We start from the raw sequence: 14,768 nt of genomic DNA, 5'->3' as shown, positions 1-14,768 counted from the left end.
TTTAGTAAACCTAAAAATGTATTTTCTCCAGCATTGTTTCTGGAGAGATTTTTTTTGTCCTCTCACTATTTAAAGAAAATTGTGGTGAAAGTGCTGATTTCACCGAGGCTTCATACAGCTTCTCTTCCTGATACAGCCCTTGTAGGTCTCAGTGTGAGCTGACCGGTCAGTTACAGTATTGATAGGGAAAAGAAAATGTTGTCTTTCCCAAACTTTTCTCTAAAAGTTCCGCCATTTCTATATGGCATTATACGTAACAGAGAGAGGTATCCGGACTCCAGGTCGACAGCACAAAGGTCGACACACCTTAGGTCAACGCCAATTGGTCGACACGCCTTAGGTCAACATGGACAAAAGGTCGACAGGAACAAGGTCGACATGGAAAAAGGTCGACATGAGTTTTTCACGATTTTTTACTTTTTTTGAACCTATTCATACTTAACGATCCACGTGGACTACGATTGGAACGGTAAAGTGTGCCGAGCGAAGCGGTAGCGGAGCGAAGGCACCATTCCCGAAGCTTGGCGAGCGAAGCGAGCCATGCGAGGGGACGCGGTGCACTAATTGGGGTTCCCGGTCACTCTACAAAGAAAACTGCACAAAAAAACCATAAAAAACTCATATCGACCTTTTTCCATGTCGACCTTGTTCCTGTCGACCTTTTGTCCATGTCAACCTTTTTCCATGTCGACCTAAGGTGTGTCGACCAATTGGCGTCGACCTAAGGTGTGTCGACCTTTGTGCTGTCGACCCTCAGTCCCAGACCCCAGAGAGCATTGAAAATCAGTATCTTTCTGCTCTCCCCAACAGTGCCCCTGTGCCCCGCCTCCGTCCTCTTCCCTTGTGCATGTATGAGCATCAATCAGCTGAACTGTATATATGCACATCAGTGCATGCCTAGTGCTATTATTGATGTCTTTTGTGATAGTGGAAGACATCAAGGGTGGTATTCAAATGATATATCATGCCCAATCTCCTTTCTAAAGTGATCCCCGTTATCGCTCATAATGCACCGATAGTAATCAGGTTTAGCTGCGTAACGGTTGGGTGACCTTGTTACACCGGGGGTAGCGAGCTGAAATTATTATACCACGCCCGTCAGCAGAAACAGAACGGGTGTGGAAGGGGGTGAAAATAATTGAATACCGCCCCAAGTTTGCTGTCCTGCACATTTGCTAGCTTGGCACATGCATATTCCTGATACTAATGTCTTTTGCCATTGTGATGTGAGATGTGAAATCTTATCACTGAGCTCACCTCTCTTCATGCCAAAAATGTGCTATTTTTTGATATCATTCAGGGACACTGACCCTCCTACAAACTAAAGCAGTAAATGGGTCCCCAGTGTAAAGCTTATCCCAGTGTAGAAAACAGAATGAAATGTGTTAGTATTTGCCATGATCATTAAATGGCAATGCGCTCTGTTGCTACAGCTGTCTTGTGGAGGCTGGTGCCTGTAGTGCTCGGATCTGACACTGGACCCTAGAGTGTGTGCCCAATTGTATCCCTGGCTCTGTCCTGGGAACAACCAGTAAAGGTAGCCTGAGTAGCAGTTATGGTGTTTAGGGAAGAGAGGGAAATCACAGGGAGGCAGCCTTACATAACATCATGGGTCAAAGACAGTAATAGGGGGAGCTGCAAGGAACTGGATTGCCATGTACAGCAATAGCCTCTCTCTCACCAGCCACTACTATGGATTTTGGTACGATGCAAATAAAATAGGACCAGCTCATGGAAAAAGGGACATTTCCTGGGGAAGCCCTTGCAGCCTGACACACTGGTCACTAAGCTGACACAGAAGATAGCTGTCTGGACAGAAGCCCTGTCACTCTATTGCAGTGATCACTTAGACACACCTGATTGGCTGTTTAACACAGAAGGAGGCAGAGAGTAAATGGAGGTGACAGGAAGATACTACTCTTCACTGTTCTTCTCCCCCAACAAGGCATATCATGTGATACACAGATGACAACATTTTATTGAGAAGAGAGGAACCTGTAGTTGCTGAAGTTAGGGTTATTCTAACTATGATAAATAGTCCCCAAAATGTGAAAAGGGGCGTCACCTCAAACATTATAAGATCCAAATGTTGTGCAATGTGTTACGACATATGTGGAAAATGTATTTTCAATATGTAGTGCAATCCTGAGCTTGTCACACAGAATGCTGATTGTGCCATCTACAGTATTTTCATTTGTGTCGTACTCGCACATATGCAGCCTGGTGCACAACACCTTGTGCTGGCATGGCTGGGTAATGCTTCAAATCAAAACAAGTCTGCTAATCTCTACAATATGGGATTAGAGTTGGGATTTGCTAAATGTGTAGAGGTTTACCTTATGACCGTCATGACCAGGAATACCTGCTTCTCCTTTCTCTCCTTTAATGCCTGCAGTGCCAGGTCCTCCAACATGACATTGACCGCACACATTCTAAAGAGAAAACATAGGATTTCTGCACTTACAAATGCGGTAATATGTGTTTAGGAAAAAGATTTGTAAATACTCTAAATTGGATGTAGAAATTTCATTTTGTACATAGTTGTGTTTGACCTTGTATTTGTGCTACAATGTCCCTACATCAGCATGGCCGAAGGATCACGTTGCTACCTATTGCTGCCCCTGCTAAAGGTGAGTGCATGTGGTGCAATTATCAGTCAATATCAATAGAGTAGATCAAATTGTGGTTGGCACCACTGCCCAAGGATGATTTGATTGGTTCCAGATTATTCCATGCTAACCTGCTTCAAAATTGGGGTATCATGGACCCATTGGTTTATTAACAACGCTGCACCCACTAATTCCTACTGTCGCAGCTGCACAATTCCTGTGGCTGTGGCTGTGGTGGGAGTGGAGGTGGTTGGTGCTGTCTCACTTGGAAAGTATGGAGGAACTTATTGGGCGCTAGAAAGGGGATGGGCCACCTTGGATACACCTAGGGGTTTTCCTTCTTCTTCCAAGAAAAACGTATGTAGAAATGTAGAGTGGTGTACCTTGGGCGCCCTCTTTCAGTGGCTAAATGTAGAAACCAAGGCAATGGTTTACTTTAGGAAAAAGGTATATTGACTGAATGGATTGAGAATGACTTCAATAAGTGCCAAGCAATTGCAATATAAAAGCAATAAAACGTGAAATTTAATATAACACAATAGGCATAAAACACATTAGGGATATATGTCGCAATCAACTTGATAAAACAAAAATGTACCAAGAAGGTAGCAAAGGAGCCACAGGTGGTATATACGGCAGGGTGGTCCAGACTTCACCCTGCTCTGGCTCCTGAGCTTACCAAACGCTCGAAACGCGTTGGTTACTGGATGTTTGTACTTTGAAATTACTACCATTCATCCTTTGGATTCGATACTGACAAACTTTTTGGTAAGCTCAGGAGCCAGAGTAGGGGGAAGTCTGGACCACCCTGCCATATATACCACCTGCGGCTCCTTTGCTACCTTCTTGGTACGTTTTTATTTTATCTAGTTGATTGGGACATATATCCCTAATGTGTTTTATGCCTATTGTGTTATATTAAATTTCACATGTTTTATTGCTTTTATATTGCAATTGCTTGGCACTTATTGAAGTTATTCTCAATCCATTCAGTCCATATACCTTTTTCCTAAAGTAAACCATTGCCTTGGTTTCTACATTTAGCCACTGAAAGAGGGCGCCCAAGGTTGGTGCTGTCTGTCTTGTCTGTTCCATGTTTCTATGTGAGTTTTTTGCCAATGGCGGTACAAGGGGCCGTACATATGTTGCTATTGGTCCCACAAAGACTAGTTATGCCCTAAGTTGGGCTTTACAGTCTGAGTTTACAGGCTAAAGGGGGGTACTCACGGAGCGATCGCTGCTTAAAATCTAAGCAATCTGACTAGATTGCTTAGATTTTAAGCACGATCGCTGCGTGTGTAGCCCCCTCAGCGATAGCGATGCGCAGCCCCGCGCATCGCTATCGCTGCTGCTAGATTGGCCTGCATGCAGGCCAATCTAGCGGGTCGCTCACTTCACCCGCTGGGTGAAGTGAGCGGCCCCCCCGTCTCCCCCCGCACGCTCAGCACAGATCGCGCTGTGCTGAGCGCCGGGAGAGATGTGTGCTGAGCGGTTCGCTCAGCACACATCTCTCTGACATCGGCCAGTGAGTACTGGCCTTTAGAATACAGAACTACATGTAAAAATCTTGTCATAATGGATTTACCTTACAGTATACTGTATCTCCCAATCACTGTGATACTTCATTCTGAAGTTTATGCAATGAGATCCTGCTTTATGACATTTGGACCAAAATCATTTACACAATCTTTATAACGACAGATAACACTACCTTCAGAACAGCTCCAATATCACCAAGTAGAGGAAGGGCAACCTGCAAAGGCAATAACAAGCATTATTAGTTCTGCTCAACATATACATTCTTAATGACATTCTCCACTCTCACTTCACTTTACATGTTTTCTGATATGAAAAAGCAAACTGTAACATTTATAATTTAGAATAATAAAACTATTAAACTACTAATCACTTTTCTATTATTCACGGCAGATATATATTAGAGAAAGTGTAGAAAATTGTATTTTGAAAGGCAGACTGAATGGGAGTACATTATACACGTATTGGGTACAGTCTGTCAAAGTTACAATACATTGTGGAATCCCAAGTAATCTGGCATATAACAGCCATGTAGGAAAGCACTATACATTTATCATGTAGTTTGAGTAGTCCTTAATGACTGGCAATTAAATCAGGCATTTTTATGGATCTGATGACGATACAGTCTCATCCTGTTCTAGTGAAAGCATTTAGGGCTCGATTCTGATTTGTAAGTAAAGCAAACAAAAAAACTAAAAAAAAACTCCAAACAAACAAGGAACTTTGTTTCTGGGCAAAACTATGTTGTGTTGTGGGTGGAGTAGATGTAACATATGTAGAGAGAGTTAGATTTGGGTAGGTGTGTTCAAACTGAAATCTAAATTGCGGTGTAAAAATAAAGCTGTCTAACATTTGTGGGCTACATGCAAAAGCAGCCAGTATTTACCCTACACCGGAAAAATGTAAATGTATTTGCTCCCCTTGCATGCAACATGGTTTGTTTCAGATACAAAGTTACTTGCTTTTTTTGCTTTATTTTCTAATCAGAATCAGGCTCTTAAGGGCCCTACACACTTAAAGAGTTCACTGAAAGATATGAACGATATTGTTCATTAATGAACGAGATACCGTTCATATCTTTCAGTGTGTAGGCACCAACGATGAACAATGTGCGGCCCCATGCTCGCTCATCGTTGGTGTCGGCTCGTTCATACCTGTAGGCCAATATGGACAATCTCATCCATATTAGCATGCAGAGCTATGGAGCTGGGTGACGGGGGGAGTGAAGAAACCTCACTCCCCCCGTCACCCCACCGCCAGGTCACCCAACAGCTGTATCGGCCGTCGGGCAGCTCGGCGGCCAGTCGGCGAGTGTCTAGGACCTATTAGTCTTGTTTAGAAAATCATAAAATATTTAGTTAATTCAACCTAATAATAATAAATAATTGGTTCAAGGCTCTGAAACTAAAGTGAGATTTTAGATATGGAAAATATTGTTTGACCCCAAATTATTAACTGACAATGGCATAAAAAGAATGTTAAAAGTAGGAACAAACACCATAAACAAATCCTTACATAAGAGTCCTTATGGAAAGACAGGAGTGAAATCTCAATTCTATGTATTCAGTGTTCTGAAGTCCCTTGTCCACACAGACTCAATGATGTGAAGTAGTTCTTTCTCTCAATAAAGAAGAAAAATTCATAGTGCAGATCAGCATGACAGGGACAACGGATTTATTTTACATAGAACACTCACAAGATTCATAATAAAACAAGCATATAACCACTGCAAGTGGATATCAAGGGGGTGCTGATTTCTGATATCTTCTAATTACCCTCCCAGGATGGTACAATGGGAAGCACTGGAGGTCCCGGACACCACAGCAGTACACAGGAAGTTGAAGAATCAGGATCAGTTCACCCACAGTCCAGGCAAAGGCTAGCACCACCTGCTTAACGCGTTTCGGACCCGTTTGGTCCTTCCTCAGAAGATGCTGTGGGTGAACTGATCCTGATTCTTCAACTTCCTGTGTACTGCTGTGGTGTCCGGGACCTCCAGTGCTTCCCATTGTACCATCCTGGGAGGGTAATTAGAAGATATCAGAAATCAGCACCCCCTTGATATCCACTTGCAGTGGTTATATGCTTGTTTTATTATGAATCTTGTGAGTGTTCTATGTAAAATAAATCCGTTGTCCCTGTCAAGCTGATCTGCACTATGAATTTTTCTTCTTTATTGAGAGAAAGAACTACTTCACATCATTGAGTCTGTGTGGACAAGGGACTTCAGAACACTGAATACATAGAATTGAGATTTCACTCCTGTCTTTCCATAAGGACTCTTATGTAAGGATTTGTTTATGGTGTTTGCGCCTACTTTTAACATTCTTTTTATGCCATTGTCACTTTTTGGAATTTTGTGTGAGAGTTCCTCTGGTTTTAAGTGGGCTGCATATGCACCTGAGGCAGCGCATTTGTACAATAATTTCTTTTTAAACCCAAATTATTAACTGAAACAGTTTGTATTAACAAGTGACTACATGACCTGTATTACTATAACCATTAATAATAAACAACTCTGGCAGTCTATGCATGAGCATATTCAAGGTCACATGAGGAAAGCATAATCAATTGTAGATTGTAGCAGAACTTCCAACAAGGGTACATATTTCAATGATGGCTATTGCTGCAGTTTATAGGCTTGAAGATATAGCTAAAAGGAAAATAAATAGAAGAGCTTAAATTAATTGCAAAAATTGAGGTTCAAAGTTTGAAAATATTTTTTGTGTTATCTTTTATAACATCGGAAGCCTTGCTGTTGGAGTGACATTTTTTGGAGATCTGGGAAGAATTACAAGGGTGTTGAGATGTTTCTCATTGTGCACTGATAAAGGCAAATTATTTATTTGTTTTCTTCTAAGTGACAATACATTTTTTTTTTCAAGGTTTTCAGAAATTGATCAAGGAATAATTTAATTTACAATCCTAAAAGTTACACCATCAAAATCTTTCCTAAAACTTTCACCATCAAAGCTTACTTTGATGGTGAAAACCAATTTGTGTGTATGGCGACAGGTGAAAGCCCTTCAAACTCAAACCTAATAATTATCTAATTAATTTAAATATTTGATAATACTACATTACAAATTATAGAGGTTGTAACATGGCCTTGAATGACAGCATTGTGAATTAGCTGGTTGAGATAAAGGTCTTCAGTTTTTGTGAGTACTTTCTAGAGACAGTCTCAAATTTACCAGTAAATTCCATTCAGTTTTTCACCCTAAAGATCAGTACAACTTGGAACATTGAGGGGCAGATATACTATAACTCCCCTTACCATGGAGATCTTCTGCTACTGCTGCAATGCAGGAGGCATGTGATGTGTACTAACAACTGATATGCATTAATAATAGACCCACCGAGGAGGGTTATCATTATGTCCCCCTCGAGGAGATGTCAGGCTGCAAGGAAAAGACAGTGGAGTGACTCATCCTCTCCATCTCACTTTATTGAAAGCTGGCCAAAGTGACAGAGCTCACTTCTTGTTTCTCCAGTGATGAGAAGCAGATACCAGCACCATTGGCGTCACAAGCCGGGTGTGGTGAGTGTGGCCTGCACCCGGGTGTCACCCTCGGAAGGGTGACACCAAAGTCCTGGCTGTTCGGCACTGACAGGAGCCAGGTGCTGCAGTGTGAAAATCTCCTTTAGCACTTGGCTTCTGTCACAGATAAAAAACAGGCACTAGTGGCCAGCATCTCTGGAGAAGCTGGACACGCCCACGGAGTGTAGGAGAGGAGATCCCGTGAGGCCTCAACCCTTTTAAATTAGGCCATGCCCCATTTTCATGCAGCTGTGACTTTGTTGGGGTGAGAGTGGGGGTGTAATAATGCAGAGTGCGCACACACCCGGTGATGCCTCTGACCAGCAGATATTGGGGGTAATTCTGAGTTGATCGCAGCATCAAGTTTGTTAGCAATTGGGCAAAACCATGTGCACTGCAGGGGGGACAAATATAACATGTGCAGAGAGAGTTAGATTTGGGTGGGTTATTTCATTTCTGTGCGGGGTAAATAATGTCTGCTTTATTTTTACACTGCAATTTAGATTTCAGTTTGAATACACCCCACCCAAATCTAACTCTCTCTGCACATGTTATATCTGTCCCCCCTGCAGTGCATATGGTTTTGCCCAACTGCTAACAAATTTGATGCTGCAATCAACTCGGAATTAACCCCATAGTTGGCAATACCAGCTGTGGAGAAGATACTTGATTGTAACTGACCATTCCTCTTAGTAATACCTAGGACACTTAGCACTGCCATAGGTACCTATGGCAGCATTAGTGACTCAGGTACAGCACTGATATTCTAGTGTGCCAATAGTGCTAGCAGGCTGAAGGCAGAGCAAATCCCTTTAGTACATATTAAGAAGTGATATGTACTGGGATTTTCTCCACCTTTTTTGTTTGGACACATCTCTCTTTTGTACATGGCCCCTAATATCCCAACCAGGAACCATGGACACATATTTTCTGGCCTTTAGTTGTATCCAGGGGCATAGCAAGAACTTTGTGGGCCCAATAGTAACATTTTGAAGGTGCCCTATCCCATTACTTCTAGAGAGACACCTCTCTGCAGCAGTTGTTCACTTTATGCCTTAAAGTAGTGCCTTAGTTCATTTTCTGAACTATCATAGTGCCTTAGTTAATGTTATGCCCAAAGTAGTGCCCTAGTTCACCCTTTAACACATTGCAGGGCTGCCAGTACACATTATGCCACACAGTACCCCCAAGTCACATTAAGACAGTGTTCCCAGTGCATATTATGCAACATTACAGTGCCCCCAGTTCATATGCCACACTTTAGTACAGCCCCAATTCATTTTATACCACAGTACAATAAGCAGGTCCAGTGAAATACCTATAAATATTGCGGGCCCCAACACAAAAATTTCTAAGGGCCCCTATGTAACACACAATGGTGAAAAATGTATTTAACACTACACATGTAACTATGACATGAGGGTAGGTCCCTCTCAGCTCTGGGCCCCTGCACCTATAGTAGCTATGCCCTTGGATGTGCCAGAAAAGGAAAGGCTCATATTAATTATTGAATTTGGGAGAATGTATGAGAATCTGGATTATTTACATAATCTGAACAATCTACATGTGTTCACATACTGGGTCACCTGGAGGACCTGGGAGTCCGGGTCTTCCATCTCTGCCTGAGACACCCTAGGAATATAACAAACATTAGAAACAGTCACTAAACCTAGTTAGCAGTTTTCAAAGCAAATATATATTTTCTGTGTCATTCACATTCATCGTATTTAGGTGCTTTTAACTGCCTAGTGCAAGTTGGATTATGAAATCATCAGTTGGTTGAGCCATTGCTGTTGATCAGTGCAAATATTCTTCTAAATGCAAAGTTTAATAAATATAGTAAGCCCAATAGTGTTGCAGAGGGGTTATTATACTATTTTGTCAGGAGCATTCCACATTCATTGTGGCTAAGCTATGCAAATATTTACAAGTATTATACCTTAGATTTAGAGGTATAGAATAGAAATGCTGCAGTCAGGTTGAAAGATCAGATGTGTCATGTATGGGAATGTCTCATATCCTACCCTGGGAAGTCTTTCTCAGTCACGTGTGCCTTACTGCTGCTAAAAACCTCAGTTATTTGCCCCTGGTCTCTGAGTATCTGCGCACATATTGGGATCATTGCTTTCCAATTCAATATCAGTTTATTACTTTTTTTTTCATGAGACGTTGCTTTTTCAGAAAATATCATTAGTTTCTTTATAAAATACTATTTATTACCCACTGGTCAAAAATTATGAGCAGGCAATAATTACAGAGAAGCACCCTTGTTTTGAAATTAGAGTGAATGCATTTATTTGCAAGCCAGTCAGGTAAAATCTGTGGTCTTTTGCAGATCCAGCTTCATCTATTTACCGTACCTTGAATTATTGATTGCCTACTAATTATCACCCAGTTAATTGAACCAAAGCATCCTTTTTTCAAAGATTAGACTATCCCCTACAAAACTAAGAACCTCAAAATTGCTTGGACCCAGGGAAAGGAAAATCAAGGTTCCAAAAGAGTCACCCCTATCCATTGTAAGTGCATGTTACCCAGAGGCACGTGCAAACAACACTGTGACTAAACACCTCCAACACCACCACCACAAGAAATCTCATAATCCTTTAGCTGCAGGGAGAGCGAGACTTGCCAGTGGGGGTGCCATTTGCAGTTTTGGTGCCAGATGTACGCCCAATATGCAGATTGCCGGGCAAACTCAAACATTTTTTGAATCACTTAGCTGGCATGGTCAGATCACAGTGGGGCAGCGACCGCTGCCCCACTGTGCCCCCAGTTTTTGACGAGGAGATCTGTTCTGCACATGTGCATAATATAATATTTAAATATAAAAAAACACTTTTTAAACTATGTTAAATAAAAAAAAAAAAAAAAACAATGCCATAAATGGTTTTGAAGGGAAAAAATCACCAGTTAAGTGGTTAAAGGGGAAGACATTTACAAGACATGGTTATCCCTTGTAAATGACTGCCCCTTTAGAAAAACGTCCCAGTTCAGCTGGCAACCCACATGATGGGCAAACTCGGACGTCATTATATACGGCCCTTGGGCTCCATGTAGAACCTACTTGCCTACAGCTATTATGAGGCTAACAGTACTGATTCATATATATTTTGGAATGAATTCTTAAAAGTATAAAACTTACTGCTCTGCTTGGTCTTCTGCTTAGTATCATGGTGGGGTTCTCTTTACTGTGTCTAATTCAATTACAAGAATGGCTCAATATTTGACTTTCTAAGCACATCTGCCTACAGAACCTAAAAAGGTGCAGCCACTGGCTTTTAAGGTGATGGCGATATCTGTTTGGGTGGCTGTTTTAGACACCTGGATACCTCGGATCACCTCCCAAAAAAAGTGTATCAGAATAACTTCAAATTATGGTCAACATTACATTCTTTTTTTATCCAGAAAAAAAGCACAAACAAATTAGAAGTGAGAAATACAGCCTTCAGTAGATGTAAACAAAGAAGTTTCTGAACAATGGTTCATTTCCTAGGCTGTGTGCAAAGCCCCCCTATTGACTTAGGTTCTGTTTTTGTCTGGCTCAATCAAACCACAAGTAACTTTGCTTTTTTCTCTTCAAATTAAGTTCTATTCAGCAGAAGATATCATTTCTGCTTGTTAGAAATTTGGACAATAGGTCAGCACAACTTCTTCCTTACTCCTGAACTCACGGAGAAGCAAGGTTATGTCTACAACCATTTGTGCGTAAGCTAGACAGGCAGCAGAATGGATGGATACATGTCATTCTTATGTGTTTACACAGTATCTTGACCTTTAAAATAAATAATATCAGTCACTATTTACAATTGTGCAAGGTGCTTATACAGTGTATGATGATTTGAACTCAATTTATTGAATTGAAAAACAAAAAACAAAACAAGCCCCCATAAAATATACACACACACACACACACACACACACACACACACACACACACACACACACACACACACACACACACACACACACACACACACACATATATACAGGTTGAGTATCCCTTATCCAAAATTCAAAATCCCACATTCTTGGGTCCCCTACTGAGATCATAACATATATATTATATGTTATGTGTATATATAGATATAGTATATAGATATATAATATAATATCAACAGTAGATTAATCGCGCAAATTCAAAAGGTCCATAGATTTGAAAGCAATTGTTCATGCTCCTGATACGTCCTTATTAGAATCGTTGTCCTCTGCAGCTTCCTCCACGTAAAGCCGTACCACAGGCTTAGTATTGCACATGAAAAAAAAAACAGATGAGGAGTGCGAGGTACAGTATAAGTATAAGGTTGTAAGCACTTATTTAATAGCATATGTATACATACATCTCAGTTTAGATTATGCAGCTAAGTGGATTAACATTAGCACCTCCGAACAGCACCAAGGCAGAAACCGCCGGCTGCCGCTCATCAACCGATCCCGGTTCGGGACCACACATAGTCAGGTCAGCAAGGATGATGTAGATACGTCCAGTGTCTCTCTACCATGCCGTTTTTGTTCACATATAATATATCTATATATATGTGTCAATATCTCAGTAGGGGACCCGAAAATGTGGGATTTTGAATTTTAGATACGGGATACTCAACCTGTATATATATATATATATATATATATATATATATAAAATGCATGTCTTTACATTTGTGTCGAAGTGTCATACATACAGTATAATTAAATATGGCTACTCACTTGTGCACCTGGGGGTCCTGGTAGTCCTGTAAGTCCTTGAAAACCCTAATGAAAATCAATGAATTTATGATATTTTAAAAAGTGTAGAAATATAGAAGTTATAGTCAATCCAATAATGAAGGCTTAACTGTACATATGTAACCATGAGAAATGGTAAGGAATACAAATAAAAATGAAAGCAATATTATAAATTAGTAGATCTTAGATCTTTTGTAAAAAAAAATATTCTAATCCTTCCTATTAAAGTATTACAACATTTTTGGAATAGTTTTGTTTTTACGCTCCTAAAATGCTTCTCCATTCACTTTAATGTATTTCCAAACATAAACAGTTAAAGTCACAGAATATGAAAACTCCTTGATTTTACACTTTTATTGATATACTGACAGTAAATAACTCCTTGTAAGGCATGAAAAATAAAATCCATTTGGATATATCCTAAAATAAAAATGCAATAATTGGCTAATACAAATAAAATACATTGCATGCTAGGTAAACTATCATATAGAGAGGAATTCTATTCTGAAGGGGGAACTGTACTTTTCCGGAATAGCACATTGTGTTTGCCGGCATCACAAGGTAATTATAATCCGGTGCAGGATCTATTTCCTGGCATCATATGTTTGCAATACAGAGAGTATTATTGTGATAATTGTGACATTTCCTTACTTACGGATATGTCCACATACGCTTATCTTCACATTTTGATAAATAGCCATGTTTGGCAGCCACGGACTTTGCAACTAAGCTGCACCATGCATCTCGCCACACTTTATTTAATGAAATATGCATATTATTTGCTTCACTAATACGACAAAATCACAATGCACTAATACCCTGGATACTGACACTGGCTTTGCATGCAGTTGCTGTATATGACTCAGACGATATCATGGGAATAAAGGCAAAACACATCACACCATGTGTCATTGTGCTTAGTCTGTGACTTTATACAAATCTCTTTCGAATGAAAATACTGATCCTAAGTGCCTAGGACACTACGGGGTAACTGTAAGTACTTGCAAAGATGCAGGCATTGGTGAGTTTCCGGCAAGTTTGGACAATGTTTTAAAGGAGCAATCATTTAAAAGGCATAACCACCTGGCTTTGCGTTTTAAATGATTGCCACTTTAACACATTGGATAGACCTGCCAAGAACTGGGCGATGCCTGCATTTTGTAGACTGTTGTGTCTACCCCTATAAGCCACTTTGTATGCGACTGATTCTAATAAGACACTAAATTCAGGAAAAATTATGAAATTCCATGAATCACTACCAGTGGCGGAGTGGTTAAGGCATGCTACAGTAGATGTCTTGCACCATGTGGAGCAAGAAGGATAGTAGTATGGGGACACATCTGTATAAGGGATGTATGTATGGTCTTTTGCTAGTTACAAATTGTAATGTGATAAATCCATGCAAACTACCAAATACATTTTGGTTACAAAACTTTATAGTTACCTGGATACCTGGAATTCCTCGTGGACCTATAGGGCCCTATAAAAAAGGTTGGAGAGAATATATGTAATTACAGTAGAATACAGAAGGGCCAAACATGAAAATGGCAATGGTTCCAACATTATTTCAATTAATTAAGTAGATGTTCCTTTCTCAGGTCTGTAGTTAACTATGTTCACATTTAGCATTCTAATCAACATCGCTATCAGTGGCACATTTTTAATGGGTGCAGGGTGTGCGATGCACACAGGCCCCTGGGTCCAGGGGGGCCAAGACCTCACACCCTGCACCCATTTCTCCTCCATACTTACATTTCCGGAGTCCAACAACAGCAGTTGCAGTGCTGCAAAATCACACGGAAAATGGTGTGGTAGACACTTTTATGCCATTTTGTGCATGCTTGGTAAGGAAATCAACAGGAAAATTTCCACTGCGCCATTTCCCTGGGAATCTGCACATGCGCAGTAGACTCTGGCACCAGGGGTGTATCTAGGGGTCCGGGCGCCCCTGGCAAAGTAAGGGACTGGCGTCCCTCATATTTGAAATAGGGAAGGTGCAAGTGCAAAAAAGGGACATGATCTTGTGGGAAAGGGACATGACCATACAATAGTACCCCCAATTCAAATGACGCTACACAGTAATACCCCTTATACACATCATGCCCATACAGTAGCAGTTCCCTTTACACATTATGCCCACACAGTAATGCTTATCACACTGTGGAGACACTAGCAGTGCCTGACCTGGCCGAGAAGGCAATACCACCCAAGGCCAGGTGGTATAATCAAATAGTAGTGCAGTGAAAAGTAGTGCAGTGCAGCGCACTACCTAACTCTCCTATTCAAATGTACATAGCTGTAGTTGCCCCCTCAGCACATAGCCATAGCCCCCACCAGAACACATCACATAGTTATTT

General features: G+C 40.8%; 1 protein-coding gene across 7 annotated transcripts in view; it reads right to left on the bottom strand.

Moving 5' to 3' along the window:
* The window catches only part of COL19A1 (collagen type XIX alpha 1 chain), a 1,277,374-nt gene that overhangs the window by 334,524 nt on the left and 928,082 nt on the right, over positions 1–14,768 (bottom strand). For all 7 annotated transcript variants that reach the window (XM_063916766.1, XM_063916758.1, XM_063916759.1 and 4 more), the window contains 5 exons: positions 13,856–13,891; positions 12,394–12,438; positions 9,265–9,318; positions 4,321–4,362; positions 2,337–2,432 (listed from right to left, as the gene is read on the bottom strand). In XM_063916766.1, the coding sequence (XP_063772836.1) occupies positions 2,337–2,432; positions 4,321–4,362; positions 9,265–9,318; positions 12,394–12,438; positions 13,856–13,891 (273 nt within the window). The remainder of the gene's footprint in view (positions 1–2,336; positions 2,433–4,320; positions 4,363–9,264; positions 9,319–12,393; positions 12,439–13,855; positions 13,892–14,768) is intronic.

This window comes from Pseudophryne corroboree, chromosome 4 (genome assembly GCF_028390025.1).
Source record: "Pseudophryne corroboree isolate aPseCor3 chromosome 4, aPseCor3.hap2, whole genome shotgun sequence".
NCBI lineage: Eukaryota > Metazoa > Chordata > Amphibia > Anura > Myobatrachidae > Pseudophryne > Pseudophryne corroboree.
Note: the sequence above shows the minus strand (reverse complement) of the source record. Positions and strands in the feature narration are given on the sequence as shown.